General features: G+C 40.0%; 1 protein-coding gene across 1 annotated transcript in view; it reads left to right on the forward strand.

Annotated features, from left to right (window-relative positions):
• LOC137653545 (transmembrane channel-like protein) overlaps nucleotides 1-20,581 on the forward strand; it is a 186,735-nt gene that overhangs the window by 151,555 nt on the left and 14,599 nt on the right. The window contains exons 11-16 of the mRNA XM_068387026.1: nucleotides 2,642-2,831; nucleotides 3,213-3,341; nucleotides 4,664-5,019; nucleotides 17,850-19,096; nucleotides 19,277-19,674; nucleotides 19,937-20,103. Of these exons, the coding sequence (XP_068243127.1) occupies nucleotides 2,642-2,831; nucleotides 3,213-3,341; nucleotides 4,664-5,019; nucleotides 17,850-19,096; nucleotides 19,277-19,674; nucleotides 19,937-20,103 (2,487 nt within the window). The remainder of the gene's footprint in view (nucleotides 1-2,641; nucleotides 2,832-3,212; nucleotides 3,342-4,663; nucleotides 5,020-17,849; nucleotides 19,097-19,276; nucleotides 19,675-19,936; nucleotides 20,104-20,581) is intronic.

Below are 20,581 nucleotides of genomic sequence, written 5' to 3' on the forward strand. Positions count from 1 at the left end.
TACAGAGACTAGGGACGAGAGTAACTCGAGAACAACGTTACCCGCTTGGGACGAGATAAAGAACGGAACGTTTTCTCTCCTCTCTATCCCTCCGTCTCTATCTCTCTCTCTCTCTCTCTCTTGATTTCGCACCTAAGAGAAGAGCCCACTTACGTTTCGTCAAAAAAACAGGTTATTTGACCAAAGGAAAAAACTGAAAGGTTTTTCAATTAAAAAGTTCCTTTAAAATAGAATTTAAAACATTTAAGCTTTGAAAGAAGAATGAACAAAATGTCAGAATCGATTTACTCTTTCTGCAAAGTGAAACCGTGATACTCTCTCTCTCTATCGTAACGATAGAGCGCAAACTGCGTAGCATAAATAAACTAAACGTTAGTTCATCTTTGAAACAGTACGAAGACTATTCAAAGAAAATCTTTCATAAAATATCTATTAAAAAATATTCATTTAATAAGTTTTAAATCATTAGCTCTTTAAAAGCTATTTACGATTGAAAGGGCTCAACGTTGTTTAACTTCGGTTTCCAAGTTAGGACCGCCTACTCTCAGGAAAGGTCGCATATAAACAAATCATTAAAATTTATTTTTATGTTTATTATAAATGGAAAGCTAATCGAAGAGGCCTAATAAAGGCGGTTGAGATATAAAATATATAGAGGAAAATCTATAATTAATTTATAACGTGATAAGATAATTGTTAAAAGCCTAAACACACTTCCGTCTAAGGGAAGGGTCGGCCATTTAAAAGTCAAAGAAAGTCCATACTCTCTTTGTCATCAAAAATTAAATCTATCCAAAAACGAGTTCAAGATTTAAGATGAAGATAAAACACCTGCACTGCGAAAGCTCAAACCAAAATGAAGTACTTCACCAAATATGTTGAGAAAACTCCAGGTTCTACAGCGAGTATTGATACGTCTTGTCGTCAACGTCGACAGAGAAGAATTGAAGGTTTTGTTTACATACAAGAGTGGTATCTGGCCGACAGTTGGCGCTGGTGGGCACACCCGCAACCTTCACAGCGATCGCTCGCGAGTTTTTTTAGTGTGTTTTCTGTCGAGCCGCAGAGTTGCAGCTATTATATATTCACCGGCTAAGTTAAATATTTAAAAGTGGAAAATTTTTGACACAGTAAGTGTCAGCTTTTATAGATGTAAATACACATTCTGTGTACCAAATTCTCTTAAAAATAAAACATAACAGATTCAATACATCAAATAGAGTTACAGGCAAACTGATCATACCAGATTATCATTTCCTTCTCAGCAAGAAGAAATAATACTTTGCATGGCCATCTACAGGGATGCAAAAGAAACTACTGTCCAAGTCATCACCTCCTCTCATAAGAGGAGATCTGATTTGTGCATTAACATAAAGTCAAACTAAACTTCTTCATTGCCAATGTTCACCTGAATTCTTTCTCCTTTGACTAATAACTTATTTGATTACACATTGTGACTCAGTGAATATCATTTACAATAAAACCTTAAAAACAAAACAGAAGGTCCTACAGTAGCAATGTGTGAATTATGGGAGCAGAAAAAAAATCTAAAATACATAGCAATGTGTGAATTATGGGAGCAGAAAAAAAATCTAAAATACATGCTGGTTTAAGGGAGTGAAGCTGACTGCAGCTAAGAGGATGAGATGAGAAAGATACTTTGCAGGCAATTTCATGGAGGCAAATCCTATAATATAGCTATCATCATATAAGTTAAGCAGATAGAGGAGAAAGAAGAGTGTGCGCGTCATTGTGTGAAGAACAACCTTAGCCTTACTCCACATTCCTGCCAATTATCTGGTCAACCAAAGTACACCTTAGTCATAATCAACATTCCTATCTTAATCTTACTCGACATTCCCTAGTCTTACCCCACATTCCAGTCAACCATTGGGTCAAGAGAAGGCTAACCTCAATACTACCCAAAATTCATGCAACCAATTGGGTCTAGTAAAAGCCAAAATGAAGATTGGATTTGATTCATGCATCTGACTGGGACAAGGGAGGCCATTCAGTGACCATGGGCAACTGGAGGGAAAAACCACTCGGCTGTACTACGAAGAAAAAGTTCAAGAGGTTAGAAAGTGATATGGAAGAAAGGGTGATATGGAAGAAAGGAAGCTGAAAAGGAGGTATAGTAGAAGGCTAAAAAGCAAGTACATTTAGGAGGTGAAGGGACGCTGCAAATACCCTTATGTAATGACTACAGTGCAACACAAGATGTGTACTGGTGGCATTACGTCCTTTAGAGGTCAAAAGGAAGGGAGATACGAAAGTTGTTGATAAAACCTCCTTCTCACTAATGAGAAATAGAGCAGAGAAAAACAATCATGGGTTCTATAATTAAATATCAAAACAACAATGGCAGAAAGATAGTATTAGCTTCATAATATAATATTAAAGTATAACGTTCAGCTATGGGCTTTTGAGTAAAGGATAGATTTGGTTAAACTTTCTACATGAATTTTATCAACCAACGCTTGATAAATGCACGAGGAAAAAATAGTCCTCTCAACTATGTACCATCAAATGCATATAATCATCCATTATACAATAGCATCTTTTTCTTTACCTAAAAATTTTTCATGGGAATTAGAAATAAAAATGATTTCATGCCTACCACTTAAATATCGTGTTTCAGCTGGAAGCTTCAAGCACGCAGACTCCTGGCTCATCTTCTTGTGATCTTGCTCATCGCGGCAAGCGCATACGCTGTGGTTCTGCTTGTGAAGCGTTCAGAGGACGTCACTGACACCTCTTCATGGTATCGCCAGAATGAGCTCACCATCATCTTGACCCTTATATCCTTCATCTATCCCAACCTGTTTGATGTAAGTGAATAATGTACAATTTTTCATTTGACAAATCAAATTCTGAAATGTTTATAAAGAGATAAATCAAGCAACTATAGTTGTCCATAATTTGTTTTTAACGGTAGACCAATATTTCTCTGAATAAAAATGGCATTTTTTTTTTTTTTTTTTTTTTAATATTACAATTACAGTATAAAAAAATTACCAGTACAATGACATGGTCATGCTAACATCAATCTTCAGCATATATTCAAGTAAACACTAGTTTCTTATGGTACCATATTTGTTGTAAAATAATTTCAATAACAATAATAGTTTTTTCTCGAGAAAATTAGATTTTTTACACTTGAAAACTAAATTTACCAACAATATCTAAAAAATATTCATTGCTTTGAACAGTTGGTTGGCTTATTGGAGCTTCGACACCCAAAAAACCAACTGCAGTGGCAACTGGCTCGTATTATGGCCCTCAACTTACTCAATCTGTATACGCTTATCTTTGCCCTCTTCAATAAAGTTTATGACATGGTAAGTCAAGTGTTTGCTTACATTATAACTTGAAACAATAAAGTTTAAAGTTGGAGCAAATGTTTTTATGTTGACCAGGCAGACACGAGTCTTTTTATAGTTTATATATGACATATCTGTTTTTGACGTTGTTAGTAGTTTATATAGGACATATCTGTTTTGACGCTGTTACTGTTCTTAGAATGATATATTGTTAATTTATTCTCATCATTTATTTATTTCCTTTCCTCACTGGGCTATTTTTCCCTATTGGAGCCCTTGGGCTTATAGCATCTTGCTTTTCCAACTAGGGTTGTAGCTTGGCTAGTAATAATAATAATAATATATCTTAGATTTTAGTAAGAAAATAAGTGATTTAAATATCAATACCTGTAATACCCTTTCTTTATATGGTTGCCCACCTTTACAAACTCCATAGAGTTAATATACTTTCAATACCTTTTCTTTATAAGGTTGTCTACCTTTACAAGCTTAAAGTAAAAGTTTACGAATTTTGGGCTACATGACCTAGTACTAGTGCCAGACGTCCTTTACCGCTTACAATCTCACAATGAACTTAAAGATAAGAGAAGTTGGACAGTACAGTAGCATAGAAGTAAGGGGTGAACGAATATACACAAATAGCAGCAAAAAGGATCAAATTAATTGCAACCACACTTAATAGGTGCATAGGTTATTAGCAGAATTTGTTTAGTTATTGAAAAGTGATTATGCAATTGCTATGTAAAATACACAGGGAAAAATGAAAATATAAAGACAAAAGTTGTTAGGATTCACACTATATTTTTATCTTCCACGTGCTTATTTTAAAAGTGTTTACACAATATACTTTGTAAAAAAAAACAGGAAAAATAAAAATATAAAAGTAGAGTACAAAACTAGTGAAGATTCACTTTATATTTCCATTTTCTCCACTTTTTTTCCACCTGAACATCACGTTTCCAGTAAGTTTTACTCACAATATTACACTCTATGTACATTTCCGTGCAGTCTAAACTACATATGAGACAAGTGTGGTTATATTATAAACAACTTTCAAATTATGCTTCTTCATATTGGAAAATACTTGATATCATGTAATTTAGGAAGAGTTAACAATCAACTGGCAAACTATAGACGATATTGTCTGAGACAATAAAATAATTATATCCAATAGTACCATCTGTTTATGACTTGAATTGCATACTAATACTTTGTAAATTGTATTACTGTACTGTATATATCTAGTAGTAATCTAGCGTGTTGTAAGGAATTTTTAGATTTTCCCTAAAACACATATATCATATACACTGTACACCAAATAATAGACAAATTACTTCCAGACTACTGACCTACGGGTACTGAAAGACTTGACGCAAAGCCAAGGAGAAATGTCGACCATCCCAATGGATCCAAATGATTTATTCACTTCTGATTTCTCCAATGAAACGGACAGTCCTTTGCTGCTCTTTAATGATACCGGTTACGCCATGACCCCAGATCCTTACAACGGATCCTATTATGACTATGGAAACGAGTCTTTGGCCTATGACATGAGTGCCACTTTGCAGAATTTCTTAAGCACATCCACTCCAGTATCACCTGATCCGTCAAACTTAATAGGGTCAACAATCAACACTTCAATGGATGTGGTTTCAGCTGTGGGTTCAACGTTAGTCTTCATCACGAATATGACAGGGTAAGTTTCCGCACAAACGAGTTAATATTTTTTGATAATAACACAATGCTGCATTACGATCTCTTTTTATTGCTTTTGATTGATATGCATTTATAACATTGGTGCACTGTGCAATTTAATCAAACAGCTTGCACTGTACAATCTCATCAAACAGCTTGCACTGTACAATCTCATCAAACAGCTTGCACTGTACAATCTCATCAAACAGCTTGCACTGTACAATCTCATCAAACAGCTTGCACTGTACAATCTCATCAAACAGCTTGCACAATGGCAGTCCTTTTTAATTTTTGATAATTTCAAATAGGTTTAATTTGAAATGTACTTAATGTACAGAATATTGAAATACAGAAATTACTTTTTTAAATTTTTAATTTCTTCTAAGTGGTGACTTGCTGAAGATATCTACTAAAGTATGTTATGAATGTCAAACAGTTTTCCCTGCAAATCAAAAGTGATTTAACTTATTCCTAAGAAAAGTGATTTTAAGAATGCATTATCTTATATGAAATTGAAATAACTCATAAATACAAGCGTAATAACTGCATATTATAAACTCAGATCATAATATCTGGATATGTTTAGCAATGTCTTCAGTAATGTGTATCAAAGTGCCCATAGCAAGCAACCAGAATTGTTGGTTATATTCCACTAACTAAAGTTCTGTGGTGACCACCAGAAGTGGACCCCTACAAATATGTAGAACAATTGTTTACTTTTATTGAAAATAAGGATACATTATTTCAAATGTTGCACAAAGACTCGCATCAAATTCTTGGTCTATTTGGGAACTTGCATATTGAGCATAAAGCTCAGGAAGACTAAATCGCATTATCATTATTATCATTATTATTACAGGTATCATTATTATTATTACTTGCTAAATTACAACCCTAGTTTAGAAAAGCAGGATGCTATAAGCCCAGGGGGTCCAACAGGGAAATAGCCCAGTGAGGAAAAGAAACAAGGAAAAATAATACTTTAAAAAGAGTAAAAACATTAAAATAAATATCTCTTATATAAACTATAAAAACTTAAAACAAAACAAGAGGAAGAGAAATAAGATAGAATGGTGTGCCCAAACGTACCCTCAAGCAAGAAAACTCTAACCCAAATGATAGTGGAAGACCATGGTACAGAGGCTATGGCACTACCCAAGACTAGAGAACAATGGTTTGATTTTGGAGTGTCCTTCTCCTAGAAGAGTTTCTTACTAGAGCTAAGGAGTCTCTTCTACCCTTACTAAGAGGAAAGTGGCCACTGAACAATTACAGTGCAGTAACCCCTTTGGTGAAGAAGAATTGTTTGGTAAATTCAGTGTTGTCAGGTGTATGAGGACAGAGGAGAATATGAAAAGAATAGGCCATGCTCTTCGTTGTGTATGTGTAGGCAAAGGGAAAATGAACCGTAACCAGAGAGAAGGATCCAATGTAATTACTTGGCTTCCCATCATTGACAGTAAAAAATTAGTTTAAAGATGACCAATTAACATTAGAGAAAGTAAACTGCAATTAAACTTTTTCTGCTGACTGTGGCTTATCGCCAGAGCCAGAATAAAATTTGTTTAAGAATAATCAATTATTGTTACCTTACCACAGTGACATGCATTATAAAAAAAAAGGCTTGCATGAACTCTAGAGCAAATTACACACCCACATTGCAAACATGTGAAAACTAATACAAATTGCCCAAGTAAAACATTTTCCAATACTACAGCATGCTTAAAAACACAACCAAATCACAACGCACATCAGGAATTTCCCATAGGAGGAAAAACCGACATGATGCATTACCACAAAATATCATAAAACTGGTGTTATTTTTAGGCTAAAATAAAAAAAAAAATAATGTAAACTCATCACTTCATACTAAGAATCATATAAAATTTCTTAAACATGGAGTTTTTATGATAAAACAAAGTTTTATGAATACTTACCTGGCAGTTATATATACATAGCTAATTATCTCTATTTCGGCAGAATTTTTCTAAAACTAGGCAACCGCCTTGTGGTGGTTGGGTGGTAACACCCGTTAAAGGGTGGTACGAGGAATCATTCCCGTTTTCTGTTCTTCAGTTCATCTATGCCCGACCTGTCTCCTGAGGGGAGGTGGGTGGGCCTTCGAATGTATATATAACTGCCAGGTAAGTATTCATAAAACTTTGTTTTATCATAAAAACTCTAATTTTTATGAATAGAACTTACCTGGCAGTTATATATACATAGCTGATTAACACACTTGGAGGAGGGTGATAGACAGTAACATCGTTGGGGAAACAACCAAAAAAGTTGTAGGATAAATAAACACCTTGATTCCTTACCTGCTAAGGTAGCTGACTTCAAAGGTTCCTGCCTCTTGAGTCGCTTTCCCTTAGGAGTGTCAGCCAGGATGTGACCTGCAGTGCTGAAAACACTTAATCGAGTCTGTCAACGGGGTGAGACCAACAATCTGACTAGACTTCAGGACTACCTATTGCCCAAAATAAAAAACCGCAACTTTACCAAATCAACCACCTAACATTTGCAAAGTAGATAAAAATTATCTAACTAGACTGAGGTGACTGTACACAAGTCGAAGTCCTCAGACAACCAATAAAAAAAACACCAACCTATGTACAAGTAAACAAAACTAAGGTTGAGGGGAGGTAGTAACTCCTTTGCCTAATACAGAAGCCGTAGCTACGTATGGTCCCAAGGTATAACATTTCTCATAATCCACTCTTACCTCTCTGAGGTAATGAGAGGCGAACACAGAGTTTCTCCTCCAGAATGTCGCATCCATAATTTGACGGAGCGACATGTTCTAGCGGTAAGCAAGCGAGGTCGCAAAGGCCCTCACTTCGTGAGCTTGCACTTTTAAACGTCCGAAGTGTTCCTCCTCACACAAGAGATGCGCTTCTCTTATCACTTCCCTCAGGAAAAAGGACAAAGCGTTCTTTGAAAGGGGCTTTTGAGGATCTTTCACAGAACACCACAGGGAGCTAGAAGAGCCTCTCACACTTTTCGTGCGAGACAAGTAGGTCTTGAGGGCTCATACTGGACAGAGCAGCCTCTCTTGCTCTTGACCCACTAGGTTGGTCAAGTTAGGAACCTCAAAGGTCCTCGGCCAGGGCTTAGAAGGGTTCTCGTTCTTAGCGAGAAAGTCTAATCTCAAGGCACAAACTGCCCCATTCAGATTGAAGCCTACCTGTTTTTCAATTGCATGGACTTCACTAACTCTTTTAGCTGTTGCTAAAGCCAAAAGAAAGAGGGTCTTCTTGGTAACCTCCCTAAGGGGAGCCTGTGAGATGGGCTCAAATCTCTTGGTGCACAGAAATTTAAGAACCACATCAAGGTTCCAAGAAGGGGGCTTTAACTGGGTCTGCTTGGTCATCTCAAAAGACTTCAAGAGGTCATGTAAGTCCTTATCGCGAGACAAGTCCAAGCCTCTATGCCGACAGACGGAAGAGAGCATACTTTTGTACCCTTTGAAGTGGACACAGCTTCCCTAAAACACATATATCATATACACTGTACACCAAATAATAGACAAATTACTTCCAGACTACTGACCTACGGGTACTGAAAGACTTGACGCAAAGCCAAGGAGAAATGTCGACCATCCCAATGGATCCAAATGATTTATTCACTTCTGATTTCTCCAATGAAACGGACAGTCCTTTGCTGCTCTTTAATGATACCGGTTACGCCATGACCCCAGATCCTTACAACGGATCCTATTATGACTATGGAAACGAGTCTTTGGCCTATGACATGAGTGCCACTTTGCAGAATTTCTTAAGCACATCCACTCCAGTATCACCTGATCCGTCAAACTTAATAGGGTCAACAATCAACACTTCAATGGATGTGGTTTCAGCTGTGGGTTCAACGTTAGTCTTCATCACGAATATGACAGGGTAAGTTTCCGCACAAACGAGTTAATATTTTTTGATAATAACACAATGCTGCATTACGATCTCTTTTTATTGCTTTTGATTGATATGCATTTATAACATTGGTGCACTGTGCAATTTAATCAAACAGCTTGCACTGTACAATCTCATCAAACAGCTTGCACTGTACAATCTCATCAAACAGCTTGCACTGTACAATCTCATCAAACAGCTTGCACTGTACAATCTCATCAAACAGCTTGCACTGTACAATCTCATCAAACAGCTTGCACTGTACAATCTCATCAAACAGCTTGCACAATGGCAGTCCTTTTTAATTTTTGATAATTTCAAATAGGTTTAATTTGAAATGTACTTAATGTACAGAATATTGAAATACAGAAATTACTTTTTTAAATTTTTAATTTCTTCTAAGTGGTGACTTGCTGAAGATATCTACTAAAGTATGTTATGAATGTCAAACAGTTTTCCCTGCAAATCAAAAGTGATTTAACTTATTCCTAAGAAAAGTGATTTTAAGAATGCATTATCTTATATGAAATTGAAATAACTCATAAATACAAGCGTAATAACTGCATATTATAAACTCAGATCATAATATCTGGATATGTTTAGCAATGTCTTCAGTAATGTGTATCAAAGTGCCCATAGCAAGCAACCAGAATTGTTGGTTATATTCCACTAACTAAAGTTCTGTGGTGACCACCAGAAGTGGACCCCTACAAATATGTAGAACAATTGTTTACTTTTATTGAAAATAAGGATACATTATTTCAAATGTTGCACAAAGACTCGCATCAAATTCTTGGTCTATTTGGGAACTTGCATATTGAGCATAAAGCTCAGGAAGACTAAATCGCATTATCATTATTATCATTATTATTACAGGTATCATTATTATTATTACTTGCTAAATTACAACCCTAGTTTAGAAAAGCAGGATGCTATAAGCCCAGGGGGTCCAACAGGGAAATAGCCCAGTGAGGAAAAGAAACAAGGAAAAATAATACTTTAAAAAGAGTAAAAACATTAAAATAAATATCTCTTATATAAACTATAAAAACTTAAAACAAAACAAGAGGAAGAGAAATAAGATAGAATGGTGTGCCCAAACGTACCCTCAAGCAAGAAAACTCTAACCCAAATGATAGTGGAAGACCATGGTACAGAGGCTATGGCACTACCCAAGACTAGAGAACAATGGTTTGATTTTGGAGTGTCCTTCTCCTAGAAGAGTTTCTTACTAGAGCTAAAGAGTCTCTTCTACCCTTACTAAGAGGAAAGTGGCCACTGAACAATTACAGTGCAGTAACCCCTTTGGTGAAGAAGAATTGTTTGGTAAATTCAGTGTTGTCAGGTGTATGAGGACAGAGGAGAATATGAAAAGAATAGGCCATGCTCTTCGTTGTGTATGTGTAGGCAAAGGGAAAATGAACCGTAACCAGAGAGAAGGATCCAATGTAATTACTTGGCTTCCCATCATTGACAGTAAAAAATTAGTTTAAAGATGACCAATTAACATTAGAGAAAGTAAACTGCAATTAAACTTTTTCTGCTGACTGTGGCTTATCGCCAGAGCCAGAATAAAATTTGTTTAAGAATAATCAATTATTGTTACCTTACCACAGTAACATGCATTATAAAAAAAAAGGCTTGCATGAACTCTAGAGCAAATTACACACCCACATTGCAAACATGTGAAAACTAATACAAATTGCCCAAGTAAAACATTTTCCAATACTACAGCATGCTTAAAAACACAACCAAATCACAACGCACATCAGGAATTTCCCATAGGAGGAAAAACCGACATGATGCATTACCACAAAATATCATAAAACTGGTGTTATTTTTAGGCTAAAATAAAAAAAAAATAATGTAAACTCATCACTTCATACTAAGAATCATATAAAATTTCTTAAACATGGAGTTTTTATGATAAAACAAAGTTTTATGAATACTTACCTGGCAGTTATATATACATAGCTAATTATCTCTATTTCGGCAGAATTTTTCTAAAACTAGGCAACCGCCTTGTGGTGGTTGGGTGGTAACACCCGTTAAAGGGTGGTACGAGGAATCATTCCCGTTTTCTGTTCTTCAGTTCATCTATGCCCGACCTGTCTCCTGAGGGGAGGTGGGTGGGCCTTCGAATGTATATATAACTGCCAGGTAAGTATTCATAAAACTTTGTTTTATCATAAAAACTCTAATTTTTATGAATAGAACTTACCTGGCAGTTATATATACATAGCTGATTAACACACTTGGAGGAGGGTGATAGACAGTAACATCGTTGGGGAAACAACCAAAAAAGTTGTAGGATAAATAAACACCTTGATTCCTTACCTGCTAAGGTAGCTGACTTCAAAGGTTCCTGCCTCTTGAGTCGCTTTCCCTTAGGAGTGTCAGCCAGGATGTGACCTGCAGTGCTGAAAACACTCAATCGAGTCTGTCAACGGGGTGAGACCAACAATCTGACTAGACTTCAGGACTACCTATTGCCCAAAATAAAAAACCGCAACTTTACCAAATCAACCACCTAACATTTGCAAAGTAGATAAAAATTATCTAACTAGACTGAGGTGACTGTACACAAGTCGAAGTCCTCAGACAACCAATAAAAAAAACACCAACCTATGTACAAGTAAACAAAACTAAGGTTGAGGGGAGGTAGTAACTCCTTTGCCTAATACAGAAGCCGTAGCTACGTATGGTCCCAAGGTATAACATTTCTCATAATCCACTCTTACCTCTCTGAGGTAATGAGAGGCGAACACAGAGTTTCTCCTCCAGAATGTCGCATCCATAATTTGACGGAGCGACATGTTCTAGCGGTAAGCAAGCGAGGTCGCAATGGCCCTCACTTCGTGAGCTTGCACTTTTAAACGTCCGAAGTGTTCCTCCTCACACAAGAGATGCGCTTCTCTTATCACTTCCCTCAGGAAAAAGGACAAAGCGTTCTTTGAAAGGGGCTTTTGAGGATCTTTCACAGAACACCACAGGGAGCTAGAAGAGCCTCTCACACTTTTCGTGCGAGACAAGTAGGTCTTGAGGGCTCATACTGGACAGAGCAGCCTCTCTTGCTCTTGACCCACTAGGTTGGTCAAGTTAGGAACCTCAAAGGTCCTCGGCCAGGGCTTAGAAGGGTTCTCGTTCTTAGCGAGAAAGTCTAATCTCAAGGCACAAACTGCCCCATTCAGATTGAAGCCTACCTGTTTTTCAATTGCATGGACTTCACTAACTCTTTTAGCTGTTGCTAAGGCCAAAAGAAAGAGGGTCTTCTTGGTAACCTCCCTAAGGGGAGCCTGTGAGATGGGCTCAAATCTCTTGGTGCACAGAAATTTAAGAACCACATCAAGGTTCCAAGAAGGGGTCTTTAACTGGGTCTGCTTGGTCGTCTCAAAAGACTTCAAGAGGTCATGTAAGTCCTTATCGCGAGACAAGTCCAAGCCTCTATGCCGACAGACGGAAGAGAGCATACTTTTGTACCCTTTGAAGTGGACACAGCTAGCTTAGCGTCCTGTCTGAGGTACAACAAGAAATCCGCAATCTGGCTCACAGAGGTAGTGGATGAGGAAATCTTGTGCTTCCTACACCAAGCCCTAAAAGTCTCCCACTTGGACTGGTAGACCCTCTGCGAAGAGACCCTCCTCGCTCTGGCGATAGCTTTCGCAGCTTGCGCTGAAAAGCCTCTCGATCTGACGAGCTTCTCGATAGTCTGAAGGCAGTCAGATTGAGAGCGAGGGGGTTTTGATGATATCTCTCGAAGTGGGGTTGTCTGAGCAGATTTGGACTTGCAGGGAGGCTTCTTGGAAAGTCCATCAACAAGTCCACCACCTCCGTGAACCATTCCCTCATCGGCCAGAACGGAGCTATCAGGATCATCCGTCCCGAATCGAGGAGGGCGAATTTCCTGACTACCAGATTGATGATCTTGAACGGGGAAAAAGCATAAGTGTCCATCCCCGTCCAATCCATCAAAAAGGCGTCTACTGCTAATGCCTCTCTGTCCGGAACTAGGGAGTAATAGATGGGGATCCTCTTGGATAAGTTGGAGGCGAAAAGATCGATGAGGGGTCTCCCCCACAGCCTCCAGAGACTCTGACAGACCTGTTGGTTGAGGGTCCATTCTGTGGGAAGGACCTGCCCTTTCCTGCTGAGCATGTCCGCCCTCACATTCTTCTGTCCCTGAACAAACCTCGTCAGCAGGTTTATCCTGTTCTCCTTCGCCCAAAGAAGGAGCTCTCTTGCTGTCTCGAAGAGAGACAGAGAGTGAGTCCCTCCTTGCTTCCTGATGTAAGCAAGAGCTGTGGTGTTGTCCGAGTTCACCTCCACAATCTTCCCAGACACCAAGTCCTTGAAGGCCTTTAGCCCCAGAAAAATGGCCATCAGCTCCTTGTTGTTGATGTGCCATCCCAGCTGAATTCCTTCCCAATAGCCTGAGACCTCCTTGCTTCCTAGTGTTGCCCCCCAACCTGACTCTGATGCGTCTGAAAACAACACTAGGTCTGGGTTCTTCTTGTGTAAGGAGATCCCTTCCCCTAACAAGGTTGGGTCCAGCCACCACTTCAGAAGAGTCTTGACTTCTATTGGAATGGGGAAGGAAAAGGAGTCTTCCTGCATCTTTCTGTTCCATGTCTTCGAAAGAAAGTGCTGAAGAGGCCTTAGGTGGAGTCTCCCCAGAGAGACAAACTGTTCGAGGGAGGATAGAGTCCCCAGCAAACTCATCCACTCCTTTGCTCTGCATCTCTTCTTGTCCAGGAAAGTTCTGACTTTTACGAGACACTTGGTCTGTCTTTCCTGAGAGGGAGAAGCCCGAAAAAGAACTGAATTCAGAACTATCCCCAAATAGAGAATAGTTTGATTCGGTCTGATCTGAGACTTCTCCCTGTTGATGACCAGGCCTAGATCTTGAGCCATCATAAAAGTCTTCCGTAAATCCTCCAGACATTTCTCCCTCGATCGTGAACGAATCAGCCAATCATCCAGATAGAAGGATATCCTTATCCCCTCCTGATGCAGCCAACCTGACACATTCGCCATTACCCTGGTGAAGACTTGAGGAGCCGTGCTGAGACCGAAGCAAAGAGCTCTGAATTGGAAGCACTTGCCCTCCATTACAAATCTCAGGTACTTCCTCGAAGTCGGATGGATGGGGACATGGAAATATGCGTCCTGCAAGTCGAGGGACACCATCCAGTCCCCTGGACGTACTGACGCCAGCACCGACTGAGTCGTCTCCATGGAGAACTTTGTCTTCTCCACAAATACGTTGAGAGCGCTGACATCCAGGACGGGTCTCCATCCGCCCGAGTTCTTGGGGACCAGAAACAGGCGATTGTAAAAGCCTGGGGAGGATAGATCCCGAACCGGTTCTATCGCCCCCTTGTCTAGCATTTGGTTGACAAGGTCTACTAGGGCCTTCTGTTTCCCCGGATCTGAGTACCGGGCTACTAAGGCCACCGGAGCATCTGCGAGAGGAGGTTTTTTCAGAAAGGGGATCTTGTATCCTTCCTTGATGACTGAGAGGGACCAGGTGTCCGCCCCTCTCCTCTTCCAAGACTGCCAAAAACCTGACAGTCTTGCGCCTACTGTCTGGAGGAGACGAACTTCATTTTCTGGAGCGAGGTCTGAAAGAACCCCTGGTAGATCTTGGTCCTGAATCTTGCCTTCTCCCTCTAAAATCTGGTCTTGAAGTAGTCCTGCCCCGAAAGGGCTGCTGGAATCTCCTTTCCTCCCGTTTCAAAGAAGAAGGAGGGGCTGCCAAGGGCTTACGAGCAGAACGAGATAATAGGTCTTGGGTGGCTTTTTGGGCCAGAGAACGCGTAATGTCATTAACCAGGGACTCGGGAAAAAGATGTTGAGAGAGGGGGGCGTAAAGAAGCTCAGACTTTTGTGCATTGGTAACAGACCTAGAAGCAAAAGAGCAAAGCAGAGCTCTCTTCTTTAGGACCCCAGCTGAGAACAGAGCAGCCAACTCATTCGCCCCATCTCTGAGGGCTTTATCCATACAGGACATAATACTGGTAAGGTCCCTAGATCCTTCCATCTGTTCAGTTTTCCTTGCGAGAGTCCCAAGCGACCAGTCTAGGAAACTAAAAACCTCAAAGGCTCTAAAAATACCTTTGACGAGATGATCCAGCTCCGACATCGACCACATGACCTTGGCTGAGTTGAGAGCATGCCTTCTAGCAGAGTCCACTAAACCAGAGAAGTCACCCTTGGAGGAGGAAGGCACTCCCAGACCCAAAGGTTCTCCAGTTGCACACCACATACCCGCTCTTGAAGCAAGACGAGCTGGTGGAAACGAGAAGGAAGTCTTAACTGTTTGTCTCCGCTCCATCATCTAGTCATCAATCTTCGTGAGAGCCTTCTTTGCGGAGATAGACAGCTTCATCTTGATGAAGGCCGACTGTTTCTTGGCCTTCTTTCTGTTAAATTGGGACTGAGGAGATTGAGGGGCAGCAGGTTGGAATTCCTCTCCAAAAAGTTCAAGAAGGGAGCGAGAGAGAACTTTGTAATCTCCCACAGCGTCGGCAGGATTATCATCGTCATCAGAAACATCCTCGAGGTCCTGATCCACATCTGCAATATCCTTCGAAAGCGAAGAAGGATCCTTAGAACCCGACAAGGGCAAATCAAAGGCATCATCCTGCAAAAGACGGGTTGCATCCTGGAGTCCCGCGCTAGAAGAATCCTTGGGACGAGAGGCAGTATCGTCCCGAAGAGGCAGGGTGGTATCGCCCTGGGACCGAGAACGAGAGGCAGAGTCGTTCTGTCGTCGAGAGCGAGAGGCGGTATCGTCGTGGCGGCGAGAATGAGAGGCGGTATCGTCGTGGCGTCGTGAACGAGAGGCGGTATCGTCGTGGCGTCGAGAACTAGGGTCGGTATCGTCGTGGCGTCGTGAACGAGAGGAGGTATCGTCGTGGCGAAGCAAACGAGAGGAGGTATTGTCGTGGCGAAGCGAACGAGAGGAGGTATCGTCGTGGCGAAGCGAACGAGAGGAGGTATCGTCGTGGCGAAGCGAACGGGAGGCGGTATCGTCTTGGTATCGAGAACGAGAAGCAGTGTCGTTCGATAAGGTATCGTCCCGGTATCGAGAACGAGAAAACGTATCGCCCTGGTATAGCGAAGAAGTATCGCCTGGCGAAAGCACACATTCCTCATCCTGGCGTAGAGAGGGAGAAGTTTTCTTTAAAGAAGAACTCCGTTCTCTCTTAGAAGCAGACTTCTTAATCGGCAACGAGTCGTCTTTACGTCTGTCAGACTGGGCGTGAGGGCGGCTAAAGGCTTGTACTAAAGTCAAAGTTGTTCCTGCATGACAGACATAAAGGATTTAGCAACATCAGCTGGGTCTTGCGGACCCGAAGGGGGGGGGCTGACGAATAACACTCGTAGAAGGGGGGGGATCTTCGGCAGCAGGCTTCGCCCTTTTCACAGGCACGGAGTCGAAATCATCCTCCGACGGACAAGGTTCATAACTGCTAGAACCGGGAGAGAAAGAACGAGACCGTTCGTCGCGGTTCCATCTCCTCTTAGTAGGTCTTGAAGCTTCATACTTCCATTTACGTCTGGACGAATTCGGAGGAGAAAACAACACATCCGACACGTCTTTCCCGTGACGGTCAAGAGCAGCCTGGGAATCGACAACAGGACTGTCTGAGGCGACGGCTGACCGAGGGTACGTACCTCTCACCCCCTTTCGGTCATCGACGTACCTTCTCCCTTGGTCCTGGGAGCTTGGTAGAGGTCTAGGCCTAGGGGTATGACAGATTCGGTCAGTCGCCACCTCCACTGCACTAACACAAGCACTTTCACTTTCCTTACCTTTAAAGGCCTCCAGTTGTTCTTTAATGGCCTTCAACTCGGCCGCCAGGCTAGCGTACCGAGGGTCATCCGTAGATACGGAACCTGTAGGAGGTGCAGGAGTTACTACCTCAAGGGAAGGATCAACTTCCAAAGAGGAATCAATAATAGGATCAATAGATAAATCTACGCTAAGTTCGTCTTCCTTACCACTAACAGACTTAGACTTAGACCTAGAAGCTCTCCTAACTCTATCGAGCTCTAGCTTACGCACATAGCGCCTCATAATTAACCAATCTTTCTCATCCAAAACCTTACATTCCCCGCACCTATTATCAAGGGCACAAACAAAACCCCTACAATTAGAACAAACGGTGTGAGGATCTACCACCATTTTCGGTAGTCTCACCTTACATTCCTCATTCGCACAGATACGGTAATGACTCTTTTCACTCATAATGAAAAACAGCAAAAAAAGCTAAGAGAAAACAAAATACAACGATCGCCAAAACCCTAAATCAGAGTACTTCACCAAAAAAGCAGACTGGTACACCAAGCAGGGAAAGCGAAGAAAAACTCTTAATGACGGACCAACGTGTTGTCGATCCGGCCGGCAGAGATGAACTGAAGAACAGAAAACGGGAATGATTCCTCCTACCACCCTTTAACGGGTGTTACCACCCAACCACCACAAGGCGGTTGCCTAGTTTTAGAAAAATTCTGCCGAAATAGAGATAATTAGCTATGTATATATAACTGCCAGGTAAGTTCTATTCATAAAATTAACATTTAATATCAGTAGAAACAAATCTGTAATTGATGATATTAACTGAAAATATTTCCTGAATGCATTATCAGTAGCAAATTAACAGAGGATAATATAAAACAATAAATAAAATATAAAATGAAAGAAAGAAGCAATGATAACTTTGCCCAAATAGCATTATAATGGTTACCTAAAATAGTTATAATGTTAACATGGCTGATAAAATATAACCCAGAGATGGCATTAAACAAATAATTAGCAATCTGATCAGTCACAAGGTTGTGAAATATATTTTGTAAGCCTAGGATTTCTAGTTATGTTTAAGCGTTCATTATCAAGAATTTAATTTCCTTTTTCTAGAATCCCACAGTTTGGAAATGAAAGTTCAACGAAGAGCATTTGCAGAAGAGTTCCAGCTGTGTGTCCAACAATGTCAGCAGATGTTACAGAATCCCAGACTCGAGAAATGCTAACCAATACATCTACATCTGACCTTGGGAATTTTACTTCAGTTGAAGAGGAAGTTCCATTTTTAATAACTGAGGAAGTAATAAATTTTACAGGCAATGAGACATTGCCTTTGTATGATGAAGATATGGCTTTCATGAGTGAAAATAAAACTGTTACAGATGGAAATGCACCTTTTATTGTCCGTTATAAAGATGAGACACTGCCCGCTGAAAGAAATGCATCTGTGAATGGATCTCAATTTCTTGATGAAGAAATGCACAATGGATCCCTGATTCAATATAATGAGATAAGAAATAACACTGGAGTGACGACAACCACACCGGATACTTCTTTGACAAGTGAAACTACCCAGTCTTCCACACTGAAAACAAAGACCTGGACTCTTACGCCTTTAAAAAATACAGATGATGTTTCCAGAGATATAATAAAGGTTAAGCCAGGGTTTTCCAGCACCTTTGGAACAAATTTTGACCCGAATGAGAATTATGGCGACGACAGCACGGGATATACGATCCCTGAGTATGCAGATTATGGTACTACCAGAGACCCTGAAAAGAAACAGGACTCAGAAGATAAGTCACTCGAAGAAAATGTAAACAAAGATACAAGGCAAAGACGCTACGCAAGTTCTATCGATTACAGGGACCTGGGAAGTGAAGTTTTCTTTTTGCCAGGCTTATCCTTTTCTGAGGATGACCTGGAAGTTGAAGGAAATGAGAGTCTACCATTCAGTTTGACGTATACCCAAGAAGATGCCAAGTCATTAATTTCTTACGACTCATCTAACTCGACTGATAATGTAACTGACACGGCAACTCACAGTAATGATACAAATGGTGAAACTTCCACACCCGTCAGCAATTTCATCCCAGCAACGAGGGACAGGGATTACATCTGGAATAATTTCATTAAAGACATTACTACAAAAGTAACTGAGGATAGCACAACTTCTGGGTATCATGTTGATGACAGTAATGACACTGAAATTCTGACAGTTGCATCTACAGTTTCTGAACTATTAAATGACACAACAGAAACTCCACAAGTTGAAAATTACACAGCAGAAACTCCACAAGTTGAAAATTACATCTTTGAAGATGAGGAAACAGGTGAATGCTACATCATAGATTGCACAGGTAGGTAAACAAAATTGATCTCTGATTTTCACCTTTTGTAATGTAATAAGCATAAATTCAATGAGATTAATCTAGTTAAGAATGTTATTTTACCATTCTTAAGGTATTGACAAATGACTCTCTACAAACATTACTATTCATGAGTACTCTTAAGAAATAGTCTCATTATCTCTTTCCTAGATTATCCAGACGAGTCAATCACAAAAGAACTTTCGTCATCTACATCGCAACCCTCGACCAGTGATACCACTTCATCAACCAGTATTCCACCAACCTCGTCAGTTGTTGCAAACACTGTACCCTACACATCAACAGTCTTTACCAGCAGTTCTACCAGCAGTACCACTGACTTCATATATGACAATCCCACCACAACTACAGGATTGATTTCTACGTCTGAACTGCCTCTAACTACTTCCTCAGGCGAAATGACTTCTCCTTTCTTGGTTCAACCAATGAAGAATAACCCAGAAAAATGGACCCATCGTTTACCTCCCGAGACGCAGAAAAAGCTCCGTAAACTGTGCTGGGAGACAATGTTTGGTCAGGAGATTATAAAGTTGACTGTTATGGACTTGGTAAGAATAACAGTTATTATCATAAAGGGTTACATTCTGCATCTTCTACCTTATAGTACTTTGCTCTTGAAAATTAGGTCAAAATTGTATTGCAAAGGTACAAAGTTTTATATATCATACTTTATTCTTTTATTTTATGAGAATTTGAAGTATAGTACTGTACTTATATAATACTGTCATCTTCACAACCTCAAAGCAATCCCATACCTAACTGGCAGTATAGTTATATTAATCACATACATTGAAAATCTATCTCTTTCAGGTAATAACAGTTGCAACAATAGTCATTGGAGATTATATCCGAGCTGTGGTAGTTAGATTCTGCAATGGTTGCTGCTGGTGGGATTTGGAAAAACAATTTCCAGGGTATCCAGACTTTAAAATAGCAGAGAACATCCTTCATCTTGTTAATAATCAAGGAATGATTTGGTAAGATCCATATTTCTCTCAATTATTAGACAAGCCTCTTCTTCTGTGAAGTATTTTGATTAAAAACAGCTAACCGAGAATCTTTCAAGATCAATATCACCATTATATACATACTAATTCTTCTAGAATTACTAAAGCAGAAGGACAATAAAGCAATAGGTATTATAGCAGATGCAAGTGCGAAGGTTTGCTAAAAGTGATATCCTCTACATCAATTTAGTGGTCTGTTTAAATTTCTATACTGTACACTGTATTATGATGATTTCCAGTGCAGAGGTTTTCAGTTCTGGCATCATTACTTGGTGATGAGTAGAAGAAACTAAATTTAACCACTCCCTAAGGTGAGCAGTGAAATCATCAACAAGCACAAAAGAGGCCTTTTTTATCATCTTGTATCTTAACCATTTTGGTAAGAAGACAATCCGCCAAGTCTGGATTCCAAGAGATGGAACACAAAAGTTAAGCCTGCAACAATTTT

The sequence above is a fragment of the Palaemon carinicauda genome, chromosome 14 (genome assembly GCF_036898095.1).
Source record: "Palaemon carinicauda isolate YSFRI2023 chromosome 14, ASM3689809v2, whole genome shotgun sequence".
Lineage (NCBI taxonomy): Eukaryota > Metazoa > Arthropoda > Malacostraca > Decapoda > Palaemonidae > Palaemon > Palaemon carinicauda.